This window comes from Ostrea edulis, chromosome 3 (genome assembly GCF_947568905.1).
Source record: "Ostrea edulis chromosome 3, xbOstEdul1.1, whole genome shotgun sequence".
Taxonomy (NCBI): domain Eukaryota; kingdom Metazoa; phylum Mollusca; class Bivalvia; order Ostreida; family Ostreidae; genus Ostrea; species Ostrea edulis.
In genome coordinates, this window is record NC_079166.1 from 97,412,615 (window position 1) to 97,436,027 (window position 23,413).

Consider the following 23,413-nt stretch of genomic DNA (forward strand, 5'->3'; position numbering starts at 1 on the left):
AAGCTAATAATAATGACATTATGTACACCTTATTTATTATAATATTAAATTATGTACAATTACTGCAGATTCCTCATTATACAGTCACTGGTTTTTTAAGTTTTTTTAGTAATTTGTTAGAAACCTCACAAACGAAATATTCAACGTCTTGCTTTCATTTCTTTTCCGTGGTAGCTGTTCCCTGTCAATGAGGGCTGTCTGATAAACTGCTTCCTTCAGACGCTACTTCTGATTTTATATCCTGAGAATATTAACAGCTGACAAATTTAGGAAATAGTTATGTGTGATACATACATTGATCCCTCGATATATCGCCAACTTTAGTTCAAGACGAATTTGGGCAATAAGGCGGGGATGGCAATATAACGAATTCACAATTACAGACAATTCACTGAGCAACCAAAAGAAATTTTTTAATTTTGTTTTGACTGATTAATAAACTCTGCGCTGTTACTCATTCCAAAGTTGTTGTGTTTTTGTCGATGCGGAAAAATATCGGAGATTTTTGTTTTTTTTTCAGCATGCTATATCGGAGCTTTTTGTTCTTTTTCAGCATGCTATATCGTAGATTTTTATGTTATATTGGAGATTTTTGTTCTTTTCCAGCATGCTATATCGGAGATTTTTGGGTTCTTTTTCAGCACGCTATATCAGAGATTTTTGTTCTTTTTCCAGCATTCTATATCGGAGATTTTTGGGTTCTTCCAATCGTCGGATCACACTGGGGACACAGACATGAACGCCCTGGCCATGGAGAAACTGAGTGGGGTTGTCAAGTACAGCAAAGACATGCTTCTGTATGCCATGCAACAGCAGTCGGTAAGTATCCCCGCCCACACCCGCCCACACAGTAGTCGGTAAGTATCCCTGCCCACCCCCGCCCACACAGCAGTCAGTAAGAATCCCCGCCCACACAGCAGTCGGAAAGTATCCCCGCCCACTCCCGCCCACACAGCAGTCGGTAAGTAACCCCCCGCCCACACACACACACACACACTCATACATGCCATGCAACAGCAGCCGGTAAGTAAACCCCCCCCCCCCCCCCCCCCCCCACACACCCACACACACACACACACATACACTCATACACACCATGCAAAAAAATAATTCTGTAAATATACATGTATGTTATGAACACATTAAGTGTCTGAGAAAATTATGTCTTGGTGATGAATTGGATAAGGCCAGGTAGGGCAAAAGAATCCTTGAGAAATATTTGTGAAATGATTTTTAATATACTGTACGGCAAAAATATTTTTCTATATGTCAAAATACATTTATATTTTCTCAAACTTGGATCCCTCCAATTTTCACACAGCTATTTACTGACCGGTAAGTAACCCCCCCCCCCCCCACACACATACACTCATACACACCATGCAATGTGTTGTCAATGAATAGATTTGTAGGCAACAGATGACATGGTTTGAAAATCTGTTGATTTCTAAAAAAGATAGATTTCTGTTTTTGCTCTTACACTGAAATAAAAATCTTACCTTTTAGAGTATTTGATAGTTGCTGATCTTTTAGAGCATTTGATGGTTGTTGATCTTTTAGAGCATTTGATGGTTGCTGATCTTTTAGAGCATTTGATGGTTGCTGATATGAATGTAACGTGGTGATCAGCTAAATAAATAATATACAATTCCATAACACTTTTTTATTATGGTTTTCTCGCCTGATAGTTTATAAACACTTAACATGAATTCATTTTCTGGGGTCTACAATGGTCTTTACTTTCTGTTTCAGACATTTTATGTCGCCATACACATGAGATCTCCGTACGTCGTGATTCCAGAGAATGGGACCCTCCACAAGTACGTAAAAATCAAATGTTCTGTATACATTGCATGTACGTAAAAATCAAATGCCCTGTATACATCCAGTATTTCTCCACACGTACATAAAAATCAAATGTCCTGTATACATCCAGTATTTCTCCACACGTACGTAAAATTCAAATGTCTTTTCCTCTATACTAAATATTCAATGTTTTTTTTGGCATGTCCAATATTTAGTGGAAATTAAGACTTACTTGTATAACTTGGATCTGATTTAACATATTTTTTGCAGCTAAACATGAATTTACCCATAACAATTGACAGTTACTGAGTAATTGATTTGATAGGAGGTATCTTCCCCTGAAGACATTATAAAGAATACACAGAATTGACTGCAGTTCAGGACCTTGTGTACTTGGAGAGTTTGAATTGATGGTCCATACCACACTTTTTACATTAAATATTGTAATTTATTGGATTGTGTTAATTTCAGGGGAGGGAATGTGTTAGTGGTTGACTTTGGGACACTGTCCGTAGAGAGTGATTTACAGGAGAAACCAGACCCCAAGGTAAAAACAACAAAAAAATCTGTGATAAGTACAGTAAACAACAACACTATCTGTTATAAGTACAGTAAACAACAACACAATCTGTGATACGTACAGTAAACAACAACACAATCTGTGATATGTACAGTAAACAACAACACAATCTATTATAAGTACAGTAAACAACAACACAATCTGTGATAAGTACAGTAAACAACAAAACAATCTGTGATAAGTACAGTAAACAACAACACAATCTGTGATAAGTACAGTAAACAACAACACAATCTGTGATAAGTACAGTAAACAACAACACAATCTGTGATACAAACAGTAAACAACAACACAATCTGTGATAAGTACAGTAAACAACAACACTATCTGTGATAAGTACAGTAAACAACAACACAATCTGTGATATGTACGGTAAAAAGCTTGTGAATTTCTGTCATTTGTTTGGTACACATGTACAGTACAGCATGGTTATAGTGAACACATACAGAACAACACAGTTATAGTGAACACATACAGAACAACACAGTTATAGTGAACACACACAGTACAACACAGCTATAGTGAACACATACAGTACAACACAGTTATAGTGAACACATACAGAACAACACAGTTATAGTGAACACATACAGAACAACACAGTTATAGTGAACACATACAGAACAACACAGTTATAGTGAACACATACAGTACAACAGTTACAGTGAACACATACAGAACAACACAGTTATAATGAACACATACAGTACAACACAGTTATAGTGAACACACACAGTACAACACAGTTATAGTGAACACACACAGTACAACACAGTTATAGTGAACACATACAGTAAAACACAGTTATAGTGAATACACACAGTACAACATAGTTATAGTGAACACACACAGTACAACACAGTTATAGTGAACACACACAGTAAAACACAGTTATAGTGAACACATACAGTAAAACACAGTTATAGTGAACACACACAGTACAACACAGCTATAGTGAACACATACAGTACAACACAGTTATAGTGAACACATACAGAACAACACAGTTATAGTGAACACATACAGAACAACATAGTTATAGTGAACACATACAGAACAACACAGTTACAGTGAACACATACAGAACAACACAGTTATAGTGAACACATACAGTACAACATAGTTATAGTGAACACACACAGTACAACACAGTTATAGTGAACACACACAGTAAAACACAGTTATAGTGAACACATACAGAACAACACAGTTATAGTGAACACATACAGTACAACAGTTACAGTGAACACATACAGAACAACACAGTTATAGTGAACACACACAGTTATAGTACAGTACAGCATGGTTATAGTGAACACATACAGTACAACACAGTTATAGTGAACACATACAGTAAAACACAGTTATAGTGAACACACAGTACAACACAGTTATAGTGAACACATACAGAACAACACAGTTATAGTGAACACATACAGAACAACACAGCTATAGTGAACACATACAGTACAACACAGTTATAGTGAACACACACAGTACAACACAGTTATAGTGAACACATACAGAACAACACAGTTATAGTGAACACATACAGAACAACACAGTTATAGTGAACACACACAGTACAACACAGTTATAGTGAACACACACAGTACAACACAGTTATAGTTAACACATACAGAACAACACAGCTATAGTGAACACATACAGTACAACACAGTTATAGTGAACACATACAGAACAACACAGTTATAGTGAACACATACAGAACAACACAGTTATAGTGAACACATACAGTACAACACAGTTATAGTGAACACACACAGTAAAACACAGTTATAGTGAACACATACAGAACAACACAGTTATAGTTAACACATACAGAACAACACAGCTATAGTGAACACATACAGTACAACACAGTTATAGTGAACACATACAGTACAACACAGTTATAGTGAACACATACAGTACAACATAGTTATAGTGAACACACACAGTACAACACAGTTATAGTGAACACACACAGTAAAACACAGTTATAGTGAACACATACAGAACAACACAGTTATAGTGAACACATACAGTACAACACAGTTATAGTGAACACATACAGTACAACATAGCTATAGTGAATACACACAGTACAACACAGTTATAGTGAACACACACAGTACAACACAGTTATAGTGAACACACACAGTAAAACACAGTTATAGTGAACACATACAGAACAACACAGTTATAGTGAACACATACAGTACAACACAGTTATAGTGAACACATACAGTACAACACAGTTATAGTGAACACACACAGAACAACACAGTTATAGTGAACACATACAGTACAACATAGTTATAGTGAACACACACAGTACAACATAGTTATAGTGAACACACACAGTACAACACAGTTATAGTGAACACACACAGTACAACACAGTTATAGTGAACACATACAAAACAACACAGTTATAGTGAACACACACAGTTATAGTGAACACACACAGTACAACACAGTTATAGTGAACACATACAGAACAACACAGTTATAGTGAACACATACAGTACAACACAGTTATAGTGAACACATACAGTACAACACAGTTATAGTGAACACATACAGAACAACACAGTTATAGTGAACACACACAGTAAAACACAGTTATAGTGAACACATACAGTACAACATAGCTATAGTGAACACATACAGTACAACACAGCTATAGTGAATACACACAGTACAACACAGTTATAGTGAACACATACAGTAAAACACAGTTATAGTGAACACATACAGAACAACACAGTTATAGTGAACACATACAGAACAACATAGTTATAGTGAACACATACAGAACAACACAGTTATAGTGAACACATACAGAACAACAGTTACAGTGAACACATACAGAACAACACAGTTATAGTGAACACACACAGTAAAACACAGTTATAGTGAACACATACAGAACAACACAGTTATAGTGAACACATACAGTAAAACACAGTTATAGTGAACACATACAATACAACACAGTTATACAATACAACACAGTTATAGTGAACACATACAGTACAACACAGTTATAGTGAACACATACAGTACATCACAGTTATAGTGAACACACACAGTACAACACAGTTATAGTGAACACATACAGTAAAACACAGTTATAGTGAACACACACAGTACAACACAGTTATAGTGAACACACAGTACAACACAGTTATAGTGAACACACAGTACAACACAGTTATAGTGAACACATACAGTACATCACAGTTATAGTGAACACATACAGTACAACACAGTTATAGTGAACACATACAGAACAACACAGTTATAGTGAACACATACAGAACAACACAGTTATAGTGAACACATACAGAACAACACAGTTATAGTGAACACACACAGTTATAGTGAACACATACAGTACAACACAGTTATAGTGAACACATACAGAACAACACAGTTATAGTGAACACATACAGAACAACACAGTTATAGTGAACACACACAGTACAACACAGTTATAGTGAACACACACAGTAAAACAGTTATAGTGAACACATACAGAACAACACAGTTATAGTTAACACATACAAAACAACACAGCTATAGTGAACACATACAGTACAACACAGTTATAGTGAACACATACAGTACAACATAGTTATAGTGAACACACACAGTACAACACAGTTATAGTGAACACACACAGTACAACACAGTTATAGTGAACACATACAAAACAACACAGTTATAGTGAACATACACAGTTATAGTGAACACACACAGTACAACACAGTTATAGTGAACACATACAGAACAACACAGTTATAGTGAACACATACAGTACAACACAGTTATAGTGAACACATACAGTACAACACAGTTATAGTGAACACATATAGAACAACACAGTTATAGTGAACACACACAGTAAAACACAGTTATAGTGAACACATACAGTACAACATAGCTATAGTGAACACATACAGTACAACACAGCTATAGTGAATACACACAGTACAACACAGTTATAGTGAACACATACAGAACAACACAGTTATAGTGAACACACACAGTACAACACAGTTATAGTGAACACACACAGTAAAACACAGTTATAGTGAACACATACAGAACAACACAGTTATAGTTAACACATACAGAACAACACAGCTATAGTGAACACATACAGTACAACACAGTTATAGTGAACACATACAGTACAACATAGTTATAGTGAACACACACAGTACAACACAGTTATAGTGAACACACACAGTACAACACAGTTATAGTGAACACATACAAAACAACACAGTTATAGTGAACATACACAGTTATAGTGAACACACACAGTACAACACAGTTATAGTGAACACATACAGAACAACACAGTTATAGTGAACACATACAGTACAACACAGTTATAGTGAACACATACAGTACAACACAGTTATAGTGAACACATACAGAACAACACAGTTATAGTGAACACACACAGTAAAACACAGTTATAGTGAACACATACAGTACAACATAGCTATAGTGAACACATACAGTACAACACAGCTATAGTGAATACACACAGTACAACACAGTTATAGTGAACACATACAGTACAACACAGTTATAGTGAACACATACAGAACAACACAGTTATAGTGAACACATACAGAACAACATAGTTATAGTGAACACATACAGAACAACACAGTTATAGTGAACACATACAGTGCAACAGTTACAGTGAACACATACAGAACAACACAGTTATAGTGAACACACACAGTAAAACACAGTTATAGTGAACACATACAGTACAACACAGTTATAGTGAACACATACAGTAAAACACAGTTATAGTGAACACATACAATACAACACAGTTATACAATACAACACAGTTATAGTGAACACATACAGTACAACACAGTTATAGTGAACACATACAGTACAACATAGCTATAGTGAACACATACAGTACAACACAGCTATAGTGAATACACACAGTACAACACAGTTATAGTGAACACATACAGTACAACACAGTTATAGTGAACACATACAGAACAACACAGTTATAGTGAACACATACAGAACAACATAGTTATAGTGAACACATACAGAACAACACAGTTATAGTGAACACATACAGTACAACACAGTTATAGTGAACACATACAGAACAACACAGTTATAGTGAACACACACAGTAAAACACAGTTATAGTGAACACATACAGTACAACACAGTTATAGTGAACACATACAGTAAAACACAGTTATAGTGAACACATACAATACAACACAGTTATACAATACAACACAGTTATAGTGAACACATACAGAACAACACAGTTATAGTTAACACATACAGAACAACACAGCTATAGTGAACACATACAGTACAACACAGTTATAGTGAACACATACAGTACAACACAGTTATAGTGAACACATACAGTACAACATAGTTATAGTGAACACACACAGTTATAGTGAACACACACAGTACAACACAGTTATAGTGAACACATACAGTACAACACAGTTATAGTGAACACATACAGAACAACACAGTTATAGTGAACACATACAGTACAACACAGTTATAGTGAACACATACAGTACAACATAGCTATAGTGAATACACACAGTACAACACAGTTATAGTGAACACACACAGTACAACACAGTTATAGTTAACACACACAGTAAAACACAGTTATAGTGAACACATACAGAACAACACAGTTATAGTGAACACATACAGTACAACACAGTTATAGTGAACACATACAGTACAACACAGTTATAGTGAACACACACAGAACAACACAGTTATAGTGAACACATACAGTACAACACAGTTATAGTGAACACATACAGTACAACATAGTTATAGTGAACACACACAGTACAACACAGTTATAGTGAACACACACAGTACAACACAGTTATAGTGAACACATAGAAAACAACACAGTTATAGTGAACACACACAGTTATAGTGAACACACACAGTACAACACAGTTATAGTGAACACATACAGAACAACACAGTTATAGTGAACACATACAGTACAACACAGTTATAGTGAACACATACAGTACAACACAGTTATAGTGAACACATACAGAACAACACAGTTATAGTGAACACACACAGTAAAACACAGTTATAGTGAACACATACAGTACAACATAGCTATAGTGAACACATACAGTACAACACAGCTATAGTGAATACACACAGTACAACACAGTTATAGTGAACACATACAGTAAAACACAGTTATAGTGAACACATACAGAACAACACAGTTATAGTGAACACATACAGAACAACATAGTTATAGTGAACACATACAGAACAACACAGTTATAGTGAACACATACAGTACAACAGTTACAGTGAACACATACAGAACAACACAGTTATAGTGAACACACACAGTAAAACACAGTTATAGTGAACACATACAGTACAACACAGTTATAGTGAACACATACAGTAAAACACAGTTATAGTGAACACATACAATACAACACAGTTATACAATACAACACAGTTATAGTGAACACATACAGTACAACACAGTTATAGTGAACACATACAGTACATCACAGTTATAGTGAACACACACAGTACAACACAGTTATAGTGAACACATACAGTAAAACACAGTTATAGTGAACACACACAGTACAACACAGTTATAGTGAACACACAGTACAACACAGTTATAGTGAACACACAGTACAACACAGTTATAGTGAACACATACAGTACATCACAGTTATAGTGAACACATACAGTACAACACAGTTATAGTGAACACATACAGAACAACACAGTTATAGTGAACACATACTGAACAACACAGTTATAGTGAACACATACAGTAAAACACAGTTATAGTGAACACATACAGTACAACACAGTTATAGTGAACACATACAGAACAACACAGTTATAGTGAACACATACAGAACAACACAGTTATAGTGAACACATACAGAACAACACAGTTATAGTGAACACACACAGTACAACACAGTTATAGTGAACACACACAGTACAACACAGTTATAGTTAACACATACAGAACAACACAGCTATAGTGAACACATACAGTACAACACAGTTATAGTGAACACATACAGAACAACACAGTTATAGTGAACACATACAGAACAACACAGTTATAATGAACACACACAGTACAACACAGTTATAGTGAACACACACAGTAAAACACAGTTATAGTGAACACATACAGAACAACACAGTTATAGTTAACACATACAGAACAACACAGCTATAGTGAACACATACAGTACAACACAGTTATAGTGAACACATACAGTACAACATAGTTATAGTGAACACACACAGTACAACACAGTTATAGTGAACACACACAGTACAACACAGTTATAGTGAACACATACAAAACAACACAGTTATAGTGAACATACACAGTTATAGTGAACACACACAGTACAACACAGTTATAGTGAACACATACAGAACAACACAGTTATAGTGAACACATACAGTACAACACAGTTATAGTGAACACATACAGTACAACACAGTTATAGTGAACACATACAGAACAACACAGTTATAGTGAACACACACAGTAAAACACAGTTATAGTGAACACATACAGTACAACATAGCTATAGTGAACACATACAGTGCAACACAGCTATATTGAATACACACAGTACAACACAGTTATAGTGAACACATACAGAACAACACAGTTATAGTGAACACACACAGTACAACACAGTTATAGTGAACACACACAGTAAAACACAGTTATAGTGAACACATACAGAACAACACAGTTATAGTTAACACATACAGAACAACACAGCTATAGTGAACACATACAGTACAACACAGTTATAGTGAACACACACAGTTATAGTGAACACACACAGTTATAGTGAACACATACAGTACAACACAGTTATAGTGAACACACACAGTACAACACAGTTATAGTGAACACACACAGTTATAGTGAACACACACAGTTATAGTGAACACATACAGTACAACACAGTTATAGTGAACACATACAGAACAACACAGTTATAGTGAACACACACAGAACAACACAGTTATAGTGAACACACACAGAACAACACAGTTATAGTGAACACATACAAAACAACACAGTTATTGTGAACACATACAGTAAAACACAGTTGTACAGCCTATTTCCCTTCAGTTTTATAACATTTCTATGCTTTACTTGTAGGCCTCGATGTCGAGTTCTCCACTTCAGAATCAGATGTACGACAAATTCCTAGTTAAAGTCAGCGATGTGAAGGCTTTAATTGCCGACTCAGGTAGGTGTCAATTTCATTGTTGTTCTGTAACTATGGCTTCTAATCTCAATCTATATTGGAGACCACCACAAAGGCATGAAGGGTGCTAAAAAATTAATCAAAATCTGGGAGATTTGTACCGGACTTAAAACAGAATGCAGGGTATTAAACAACTAATCAAAATCTGGGAGATTTGTAACGAACTTAAAACAGAATGCAGGGTATTAACTCTTTCCCTACCACTGACGTATATACACGCTTATTTTATCTTCTCTGTGCTCGCAGTGACGGATAAACCCGTCTGATATTACCTAAACCGCATTGTCGTATATATCCGCTGTAAACAAATACATGCGCAATCGTACTGACTGATATATCTGCTTTTTTACACATGTTACATTAAATGTGATTGGTTAGATTGGAGAGATTTCCCATCTCTGAACCAATGAAAATTAGTTTTAGGAAAAGTATATCTGTAATACAATACGTCAGTTTTCCATATTAAGTTATCTATTAACAAGTACAAAGGAGCTTTTCAAAGCGTTGTTTACACTATTCGAAGCAAGTCAAGATGGCGGAAAACATTCTCGATATATTTCTATCAGACGATGAAGATTTTGAATTTGAGGGATTTACAAATTCAGAAATACAGTAAAACTCGAATATAGCGAACACGGATATAGCGAAATTACGGCTATAGCGAAGTGAAAATAATTTCCCCGGCAAATTCTTTATATATTCTATATAAAATTTTGCGTCTATAACGAACACGGATATAGCGAATTTACGGATATAACGAAGTATATTCCTATTCCCCTTGAATTAAAAATGAACGTAAAAATCACCTTTTATAACGAATTTATTTTTTTCATTTAAATTTTTTGTTATTTTTAACAATCGTTTTCCATTGACATAAAGGATCCACACTTATTACAAAAGTTCTGTTTGTATTTTTTCAAAAATGGTTGTTAACGCAAAACAATACTTACACATACGTTTAGGAAATATATTGCCGGTATTGTTTACTATTCTCGTTAATTAAATTTTAAGTTTGATTACATTTATTTTATCGTACACTCCTTTATTTGTGTAAAGCAACAAGTAAATGACAATTGCAATAGACTGTACATGTATGTATTGCGCAAAATTTTGTTGACATTTCTCTCTCGACATGTTCTTGCATGATTTAATAATCTATCAAGATAAATTATCATATATAAATCAATGTGTAAATTTCTTGCATAAAAATATTTCTTCTCGAAAATATATAGGCTTCATTTCTCTTAAAGACAATACAAACGCAAGTATATCGATTGCTGCTTTCTTATAGAACTGATATACATGTAGAACAAATCAGTTTTATAACGAATTCGTTATATTTGAATTATGAATTCGCTATAAACGTATAGCGAATTACGCTTATAGCGAATTTTTATAGAGGGTCCCCAGAAATTCGCTATATCAGAGTTTTACTGTAGATGGAACGGAGACAAGAAGTATTGGAAGTGATATTTCTTTCTCCGATAGTGAAGATTCCTCCTCGTCCGAAGAATCAGAAGAGGAAATAGACGAAGAAACTTGGACAAGAACGCTCTCCAGACCAAACGTTGCCGAGTTTAATGAGCAAGTTGGAGCAGCTTTTGTTTTAGAAGAACATAAGAAAGAATTAGATTTCTTCCACAAATTTTTCCCTGTTTCTTTAATCGACAAAATTGTAGAGGAAACAAATCAGTATGCAGCGCGATGCATTGAAACAAGGCCGGATAAAGTGTGGGTCCCTACTACCTTTCTTGAAATGATGGCGTTTTTGGGAATTCATGTAGTATTTTCCGTCATAGGAGTTCCTTCGTACACCCTTGCATGGAAGTCATTTTGGCCCTTTGAGCTTCCAAGTATACCTTCCATTATGACAAGGACACGTTTTGAGAGAATTTCCAAATACTTTCACATGAACGATACCAGACAAAATCCACCTAAGGGACGACAAGGACATGACAAACTGTGTCATATTAGACCAGTAATTGACAAACTTTCTGAGACATGCTTGGAAAACTACAGTCCTCATAAAGAACAGTCCATTGATGAAGGAATGATAGCCTTCAAAGGAAGACTGTCATTCAAACAGTACTTACCGGCCAAACCCAGAAAATTTGGAATAAAAGTGTGGAAGCGTGCTTCACCGCACAATGGATACATACATGAATTTCAAGTGTACACCGGAAGAGTCGCAGAGAGAAGACCAGAGGAAGGGTTGGGGGCACGTGTGGTGAAGGACCTAACTCGGAAATTGATTGGAGAATCGCATGTGATTTACATGGACAATTTTTTTTGGAGCCCAGAACTGTTTGAACGCTTGTTACGTGAAAAGATCTACTCTTGTGGCACTGTCCGAATAAATCGCCATGGAATGCCAGAAGCCATCAAAAGTGCCAAATTAAAGAACAGAGGAGAATCCCTAACAATGCAGAAAGGCAACCTAGTAGCAACAGCATGGAAAGACAAGAAGATTGTGACTTACCTAAGCACAAACTGCGATCCTACACAGACCAGAGTAGTGCAAAGACGTTAAAAGGATGGGACCCTAAAAGATGTGTCAACTCCAAGTGTCTCTGAGCTATACAACAAATATATGTTTGGTGTAGACTTGGCTGACCAAAAGAGGATGCAGTATTCCACTTGCAGAAAAGCCAAAAAATGGTACAAGTACTTGTTTTGGTTTTGTTTTGATGTTGCACTTGTCAATTCCTTGATTTGCATGCAAGAATCGCCAAGTCATAAGTTGCTGACCAAAACAAACAAGGAAAAAAAGAGAACACAGTTGGACTTCCGAATGGCATTGGCGCAGCAGATGATCGGAACATTCAGAGGAAGTAGAAAGCGTAGGGCACCTGGAGTGACGGGAAATTGTGGGGATGCACATTGGCCCATTCAATTTGAAAAAGCTGGACGATGTAAGGGATGTGCAAAGCAGAACAAGAGACACGAAGTCTCTACTGGATGCAGACAATGTAATGTTAGACTGTGCATAAAGAATGACTGCTTTTTCAAGTACCACCAAGAACTGTTAAAATGAATTAATTACACTTTTTGTGTATATTTCAAGGAATGCTATGTAAATATTGTAAATGAAAGCCATTTTTGAAATAATTAATTAACTTTTTGGGGTTTATAAAATTGAATTTATAAAATTGAAACATCACTGAATAAAAAACTTTTTGAATTTTTAAAATATTCCAATAAATAAATGAGATATTGAGAGTTTTATGTTTGTACCATTCATTCCAGCAGCAAATCTCCTCAGCTGCAAAATATCTCTGGTAATTAACCCTCACACTGCTGCTGCAGTGAGAGATAAGAACTGTGTGTAGTAGTGAACAGCCAGAGCAGCTGTGGTAGATAAGAAGTTAAACAACTAATCAAAATCTGGGAGATTTGTACAGAACTTAAAACAGAATGCAGGGTATTAAACAACTAATCAAAATCTGGGAGATTTGTACCGAACTTAAAACAGAATGCAGTCTGAATGAATTCCTGGGTACTCAGGTTCTTGTATTACTACACTATAGTTTAAGTTTAAAGCTTGATAAGACTGCTGTTATCTGTGTGTAGATCAGGTCAGATCCTGATTTATCCTTTTGCTTGTTTCAAGCCTGATGTGGAATTGTTTTTTAACAGGTGAAGACTGGCCTCAGTTCCAGACTCAAGTGAATTCTAGATTCCATGTCCTGCCAAGCACACATCTAACGATATCATTCTACAAAACCATTGTCCCGGACAACTACCAGATCCCACAGTAAGTATTACACAGCAATATCATTCTACAAAACCATTGTCCCGGACAACTACCAGATCCCACAGTAAGTAATACACAGCAATATCATTCTACAAAACCATTGTCCCGGACAACTACCAGATCCCACAGTAAGTAATACACAGCAATATCATTCTACAAAACCATTGTCTCGGACAACTACCAAATCCCACAGTAAGTAATACACAGCAATATCATTCTACAAAACCATTGTCTCGGACAACTACCAAATCCCACAGTAAGTAATACACAGCAATATCATTCTACAAAACCATTGTCCCGGACAACTACCAAATCCCACAGTAAGTAATACACAGCAATATCATTCTACAAAACCATTGTCCCGGACAACTACCAGATCCCACAGTAAGTAATACACAGCAATATCATTCTACAAAACCATTGTCCCGGACAACTACCAAATCCCACAGTAAGTAATACACAGCAATATCATTCTACAAAACCATTGTCTCGGACAACTACCAAATCCCACAGTAAGTAATACACAGCAATATCATTCTACAAAACCATTGTCTCGGACAACTACCAAATCCCACAGTAAGTAATACACAGCAATATCATTCTACAAAACCATTGTCCCGGACAACTACCAGATCCCACAGTAAGTAATACACAGCAATATCATTCTACAAAACCATTGTCCCGGACAACTACCAAATCCCACAGTAAGTAATACACAGCATTATCATTCTACAAAACCATTGTCTCGGACAACTACCAAATCCCACAGTAAGTATTACACAGCATTATCATTCTACAAAACCATTGTCCCGGACAACTACCAGATCCCACAGTAAGTATTACACAGCAATATCATTCTACAAAACCATTGTCCCGGACAACTACCAGATCCCACAGTAAGTAATACACAGCAATATCATTCTACAAAACCATTGTCCCGGACAACTACCAGATCCCACAGTAAGTAATACACAGCAATATCATTCTACAAAACCATTGTCTCGGACAACTACCAAATCCCACAGTAAGTAATACACAGCAATATCATTCTACAAAACCATTGTCTCGGACAACTACCAAATCCCACAGTAAGTAATACACAGCAATATCATTCTACAAAACCATTGTCCCGGACAACTACCAAATCCCACAGTAAGTAATACACAGCAATATCATTCTACAAAACCATTGTCCCGGACAACTACCAGATCCCACAGTAAGTAATACACAGCAATATCATTCTACAAAACCATTGTCCCGGACAACTACCAAATCCCACAGTAAGTAATACACAGCAATATCATTCTACAAAACCATTGTCTCGGACAACTACCAAATCCCACAGTAAGTAATACACAGCAATATCATTCTACAAAACCATTGTCTCGGACAACTACCAAATCCCACAGTAAGTAATACACAGCAATATCATTCTACAAAACCATTGTCCCGGACATCTACCAGATCCCACAGTAAGTAATACACAGCAATATCATTCTACAAAACCATTGTCCCGGACAACTACCAGATCCCACAGTAAGTAATACACAGCAATATCATTCTACAAAACCATTGTCCCGGACAACTACCAAATCCCACAGTAAGTAATACACAGCATTATCATTCTACAAAACCATTGTCTCGGACAACTACCAAATCCCACAGTAAGTATTACACAGCATTATCATTCTACAAAACCATTGTCCCGGACAACTACCAGATCCCACAGTAAGTATTACACAGCAATATCATTCTACAAAACCATTGTCCCGGACAACTACCAGATCCCACAGTAAGTAATACACAGCAATATCATTCTACAAAACCATTGTCCCGGACAACTACCAGATCCCACAGTAAGTAATACACAGCAATATCATTCTACAAAACCATTGTCCCGGACAACTACCAGATCCCACAGTAAGTAATACACAGCAATATCATTCTACAAAACCATTGTCTCGGACAACTACCAAATCCCACAGTAAGTAATACACAGCAATATCATTCTACAAAACCATTGTCTCGGACAACTACCAAATCCCACAGTAAGTAATACACAGCAATATCATTCTACAAAACCATTGTCCCGGACAACTACCAGATCCCACAGTAAGTAATACACAGCAATATCATTCTACAAAACCATTGTCCCGGACAACTACCAAATCCCACAGTAAGTAATACACAGCAATATCATTCTACAAAACCATTGTCCCGGACAACTACCAAATCCCACAGTAAGTAATACACAGCAATATCATTCTACAAAACCATTGTCCCGGACAACTACCAAATCCCACAGTAAGTAATACACAGCAATATCATTCTACAAAACCATTGTCCCGGACATCTACCAGATCCCACAGTAAGTAATACACAGCAATATCATTCTACAAAACCATTGTCCCGGACAACTACCAGATCCCACAGTAAGTAATACACAGCAATATCATTCTACAAAACCATTGTCCCGGACAACTACCAGATCCCACAGTAAGTAATACACAGCATTATCATTCTACAAAACCATTGTCTCGGACAACTACCAAATCCCACAGTAAGTATTACACAGCATTATCATTCTACAAAACCATTGTCCCGGACAACTACCAGATCCCACAGTAAGTAATACACAGCAATATCATTCTACAAAACCATTGTCCCAGACAACTACCAAATCCCACAGTAAGTATTACACAGCATTATCATTCTACAAAACCATTGTCCCGGACAACTACCAAATCCCACAGTAAGTATTACACAGCATTATCATTCTACAAAACCATTGTCTCGGACAACTACCAAATCCCACAGTAAGTATTACACAGCATTATCATTCTACAAAACCATTGTCCCGGACAACTACCAGATCCCACAGTAAGTAATACACAGCAATATCATTCTACAAAACCATTGTCCCGGACAACTACCAGATCCCACAGTAAGTAATACACAGCAATATCATTCTACAAAACCATTGTCCCGGACAACTACCAGATCCCACAGTAAGTAATACACAGCAATATCATTCTACAAAACCATTGTCCCGGACAACTACCAAATCCCACAGTAAGTAATACACAGCAATATCATTCTACAAAACCATTGTCCCGGACAACTACCAGATCCCACAGTAAGTAATACACAGCAATATCATTCTACAAAACCATTGTCCCAGACAACTACCAGATCCCACAGTAAGTAATACACAGCAATATCATTCTACAAAACCATTGTCCCGGACAACTACCAAATCCCACAGTAAGTAATACACAGCAATATCATTCTACAAAACCATTGTCCCGGACAACTACCAGATCCCACAGTAAGTATTACACAGCAATATCATTCTACAAAACCATTGTCCCAGACAACTACCAAATCCCACAGTAAGTATTACACAGCAATATCATTCTACAAAACCATTGTCCCGGACAACTACCAGATCCCACAGTAAGTATTACACAGCATTATCATTCTACAAAACCATTGTCCCGGACAACTACCAGATCCCACAGTAAGTAATACACAGCAATATCATTCTACAAAACCATTGTCCCGGACAACTACCAGATCCCACAGTAAGTATTACACAGCAATATCATTCTACAAAACCATTGTCCCGGACAACTACCAGATCCCACAGTACGTAACGAGTTTATGTTTCAGTGTCTGAAATACTCGTAACGTCAAATGACGTTAATTATTGCATCTTGTGAAGGAAATCTTGTTCTAAAATTATTCGGTTGAGTTAACAAGGCTTTGTTAGCAGATTAGCATATATACTATTTTTTTTATAACAGTTGAGTTATGGATCTAGACACACAATTACACTCTATTCACTTTGCAGCCAGAAGTTTGATGTGCTGCTGCCGTCTTTGACCTTGAACTTGAATGACGATCAGATTCTGGTTTTGTACAACTTCCTGTTTCACTTTCCCAGCCCCTCTCGGGTGGCCTGGGGGGCGGAGACTGCTCGAGATGGAGGGGAGCTGTCCAGACCTAGACTGGTTGGTGACATTTTTAACTACACTTGATTAAGTTTAGGAACCTCAAAAATTGTCTATTGTTTGATTTTAATTAAAGGTTTTCAATTTAATTTTTAAAAAGTTGCACGCAAATCAGAGAGGGTCTTGTGTATTAATTTGCATTATTTTCTTTGATTGTTAGTCACAGTAACTGTTTATTTTTACACGTTCATCACAGTAACTGTTTATTTTTACACGTTCATCACAGTAACTGTTTATTTTTACACGTTCATCACAGTAACTGTTTATTTTTACACGTTCATATGTATAATGTGAATCATTCAGAGGGGTATGTCAAAATTTCATGGAATTAGCAAGTGCTGTACTTAATAAAAACCTTTAAGTTAGCATTTCATTAATGGGAATAGGCTATATCTAAGATTTTGTCGTTTTTTTTTGTTTTTTTTTATGAATTCCTCTGTAATATTTGATAGATGACTTCAGGTAAACATTGCTGTCTGACCAAATGTTATGATTTATTCATTAGACTTAATATGTAGAATTTCATGAAGTAAATAACGATGTCATCATCTAACACTAATGAATTATTGGAGAGAAAATTTGCAACGAAATGTCAAAATATTTTCATGTACTGTAAGAGATAATGTACATGTAGAGCGGACACGCATTAAAGATTTCCGTTTGTGTCTGTTGTAGGTCCTAGCAGACGTCCAGTTAGACCCAGATATATCCACTCTGCGAGCGATTCGGAAGAGCATCCTGAGACGGTCAGTGGCCCGAGGGCGGCTGACCGTGGTGGAGGAAGGTGTCCCCAGTAAATCTGCACTACCACCGATCCAGTCCGCGGAGGACCTGAAGTCCATGGAGGATCCGTCATTTCCTGTGATGGAAGACATGGACGATGAAGATGGAGACTGGAAGAGGTGGGTAACTATGGGTGTGATGGATGATGAGGAGGGAGACTGGAAGAGGTGGGTAACTGTGGGTGTGATGGATGATTGGGAGGGAGACTGGAAGAGGTGGGTGACTGTGGGTGTGATGGATGATGAGGAGGGAGACTGGAAGAGGTGGGTGACTGTGGGTGTGATGGATGATGAGGAGGGAGACTGGAAGAGGTGGGTGACTGGGGGTGTGATGGAAGATGTGGATGGTGAGGAGGGAGACTGGAAGAGGTGGGTAACTGGGGGTGTAGTGGATGATTAGGAGGGAGACTGGAAGAGGTGGGTGACTGGGGGTGTAGTGGATGATTAGGAGGGAGACTGGAAGAGGTGGGTGACTGGGGGTGTGGTGGATGATTAGGAGGGAGACTGGAAGAGGTGGGTGACTGGGGGTGTAGTGGATGATTAGGAGGGAGACTGGAAGAGGTGGGTGACTGGGGGTGTGGTGGAAGACATGGAAGATGAAGAGGGAGACTGAAAGAGGAAGGTAACTGGGAGTGCAGTGGAAAAACTGAACAGTTACAGGAATGTACGGAGTTGGTGTAGATTATCAGAATTGATTTTTTTTTATGCTGGAGGGCAAGGGGGGGGGGGGGGGGACTTTATTATAATTATATTTAAAAAACATATTTCTGCAGTCTGAAGGCCCTGGGTTTCATAATGTACTTTGTGTCAGATTTGTCTTTGTTCTTTATCAGGGTTGTCTGTATACTCAGGGAATCATTAATATGTAGAGAGCTTGATCAAGGGAAGTAACTCTGTTTATAGTGACACAAACATCCGTTCGGTTGAGGACTATCTAACAGAGCGAGTCAAAATGAGGATATACCTGCGCCTTCAGATCGCTGAGATGGTGCTGCAGATCTCCCAGAAGAGTGAGGGGCGGGACTATTTGATGTTTCGTCTGGATCGGATCAGTGCAGACATGGCTGTCCTTGACTACGTTCAGGATTCGCAGACCCCCAGTCAGTGTGGAATGGCTGCTGTAGCCAGCGTAGGGGCACTAAGCCTGGCCGACAAACTACACACAGGTAAGGGGTTACTACATTCCATAATGAAGTTTTATTGACCTCCAGCAAAATGATAGAAAGATTAAACTCTTTATTGTTGAATATATTTAAAAAAAAAATAAGAAAAATAAGAATCAGTAAGTTTTATTTTATGTTGAGAGGGCATCACAAAATGATCTGGGTGACTCAGTGCTGGGAAGCACTATACGGATGTATATTTAATTGCTGTTATAAAATTTAGAAATTCATTTCAAAATTAAGGATTATCTCCCTCATGCATAGCTCTTATCCTTGGACGAATTTGGCACGCTGGTTTTGGCTATATTTAGCTCTAAAAGTTCATAGTTATTTCGGATTTCAAACATTTCGGTTGAGCATCACTGAAGAGACATTATTTGTCAAAATACGCATCTGGTGCATCAAAATTGGTACCGTATAAGTTTTACATTATGACCACTGGGTCGAGGCCTCTGCTGGTGGACTGTTAGTCCCCGAGGGTCTCTACAGCCCAGTAGCTAAGTACTTCGTTACTAGCTTGAAAATACGGATGTATATTTAATTGCTGTTATAAAATTTAGAAATTCATTTCAAAATTAAGGATTATCTCCCTCATGCATAGCTCTTATCCTTGGACGAATTTGGCTCCACTTGTTTGGCACGCTGTTTTTAGCTATATTTAGATCTAAAACTTCATAGTTATTTCGGATTTCAAAGATTTCTGTTGAGCATCACTGAAGAGACATTATTTGTCGAAATGCGCATCTGGTGCATCAAAATTGGTACCGTATAAGTTTTACATGAAGAGTTGTTTAATGTAGTGTTTAAATAAAGTAGATTGAAATTTTCTAATGTATTGTTCTCTTCATACCATGTTACAGAATGGATTCCAGAATAATTTTTGTCTTTCAGTCTGGTTAGTATATTGATTGATTGTATATTGTTTAACGTCCTTCTTGAGAATTTCTCACTCATATGGAGACATCACCATTGTCCGTGAAGGGCTGTAAAAATTTAGGCCTGTACTTGGAGCTTATGGCCTTTGAGAAGGGAGGGTTCTTTATCGTTCCACACCTACTATGACAGGGCCTCAGTTTTTGTGGTCTCATCTGAAGGACCACCCCATTTAGTCACCTCTTACGACAAGCAAGGGGTACTGAGGACTTATTGTAATTGAAGGTACATCTGATGTATATGATACAACCATACTTCCTGTTGAAAATACATCTGATGTTACCATACTTCCTGTTGTAGGTACATCTGATATAACTATACTTCCTGTTGTAGGGACATCTGATGTAACTATACTTCCTGTTGTAGATACATCTTATGTAACCATACTTCCTGTTGTAGGTACATCTGATGTAACTATACTTCCTGTTGTAAGTACATCTGATGTTACCATACTTCCTGTTGTAGATATGTCTGATGTAACCATACTTCCTGTTGTAGGGACATCTGATGTTACCATTCTTCCTGTTGTAGGTACATCTGATGTAACTATACTTCCTGTTGTAGGTACATCTGATGTAACTATACTTCCTGTTGTAGGTACATCTGATGTAACCATACTTCCTGTTGTAGGGACATCTGATGTATCTATACTTCCTGTTGTAGGTACATCTGGAGCCTATCTGGAGTTGTTAAGGACTGAGTCAGATAAGGAGCTGATCACATTCAGTTACAGACAGGTAAATTATTTCTCATCCACACAGGTATAGACAGTTAATGATTTCTCATCCACACAGGTAGACAGGTAAATGATTTCTCATCCACACAGGTACAGACAGGTAAATGTTATCTCATCCACACAGATAGACAGGTAAATGATTTCTCATCAACACAGGTACAGACAGGTAAATGATTTCTTACCTGCTCAGGTATAGATACATGTAGGTGTGGAGACTTTAGCTAGCTGGATTGCACAATTTTAGTCTACTTTCAAGAAAAAAATAAAATGAAAAAAGAAACTTATAATAATAATAATACCATATTTATATAGCACCCTTTTCATACACTATGTACACTCAAAGGTGCTTTACAATGCATATATACCTTACAACAGAATGTTATACACATAATACATAGAAAATAAATAAAACATTAAAAAGCAATGATATAAAAGGCGTTATCACATGTAAAGAGTCCGTAGCTGTACCTATCCTGATTGTACATGTAAAACATGAAAACACAAGATACCATAAATATGCTAGATAAGAATAAACATCAATTTCAGGGCGTATTAAATAATAATAATTATAATGAAATACACACATGCACACACAGCATATAATGTCTCGGGTATAATACATTAAAACTAGAATTTTTTTTTTTAAAATAAAACATCACAAAATGGTACTCGAAAACTAAGACACACAGTCAGAACAGATAATGCGATGAAACAGCAGACACGAATGACTAAAATGATAGAAACTTGCAGTAAAAATTCACGAAAGAAACCTTATTCAGTATTTATTTTGTTTTCACATTATCTGCCTAATCAAATGTTTTAATAGTCAATAGAAATAAAAAAAAAATGTGTATTCAAATTTGATGAGGATGTACAGTACTTATTCTTAATGAAAAATTTATTTTCTAATGGAATGACATTCATTAAATTTTCATCAAGGTTTGAACTGCAATGAAAGAAATGGATCAAGCCAGATATTCTTGTTTATTTTCTGCAATGAAAAAATTTGATTAAGCCAGATTTTCTTGTTTAAGATTAACACCAAATGCCCAGACTTTGAACCTGTGTTTGAAAGTACGGAAAACAAAGCAACATTAATGTGTAACAGCCTGACTATAAGACTGGACCAAACTGGAACCTGCTACCTTAAAAAGTTCCTACAACAGCTACAGGACAGGTACGTGTGTTAAGTTCCTACAACAGCTACAGGACAGGTATGTGTGTTAAGTTCCTACAACAACTACAGTACAGGTATGTGTGTTAAGTTCCTACAA

The 23,413-nt window shown here is 36.8% G+C and overlaps 2 protein-coding genes across 16 annotated transcripts in view; both read left to right on the forward strand.

The window, feature by feature from the left end:
• LOC125673035 (intermembrane lipid transfer protein VPS13A-like) overlaps positions 1-23,413 on the forward strand; it is a 159,597-nt gene that overhangs the window by 24,896 nt on the left and 111,288 nt on the right. For all 15 annotated transcript variants that reach the window (XM_056159636.1, XM_056159629.1, XM_056159634.1 and 12 more), the window contains 10 exons: positions 676-819; positions 1,753-1,820; positions 2,278-2,353; positions 10,650-10,740; positions 14,395-14,512; positions 18,366-18,525; positions 19,201-19,427; positions 20,211-20,473; positions 22,067-22,140; positions 23,174-23,316. In XM_056159636.1, coding sequence (XP_056015611.1) covers positions 676-819; positions 1,753-1,820; positions 2,278-2,353; positions 10,650-10,740; positions 14,395-14,512; positions 18,366-18,525; positions 19,201-19,427; positions 20,211-20,473; positions 22,067-22,140; positions 23,174-23,316 — 1,364 coding nt within the window. The remainder of the gene's footprint in view (positions 1-675; positions 820-1,752; positions 1,821-2,277; positions 2,354-10,649; positions 10,741-14,394; positions 14,513-18,365; positions 18,526-19,200; positions 19,428-20,210; positions 20,474-22,066; positions 22,141-23,173; positions 23,317-23,413) is intronic.
• On the forward strand, positions 10,944-14,127 carry LOC130053072 (piggyBac transposable element-derived protein 4-like). The gene is made up of 2 exons (XM_056159664.1): positions 10,944-11,370; positions 12,198-14,127. The coding sequence occupies exons 1-2, from the start codon at positions 11,328-11,330 to the stop codon at positions 13,286-13,288; spliced, it is 1,134 nt and encodes a 377-aa protein (XP_056015639.1). The 5' UTR covers positions 10,944-11,327; the 3' UTR covers positions 13,289-14,127.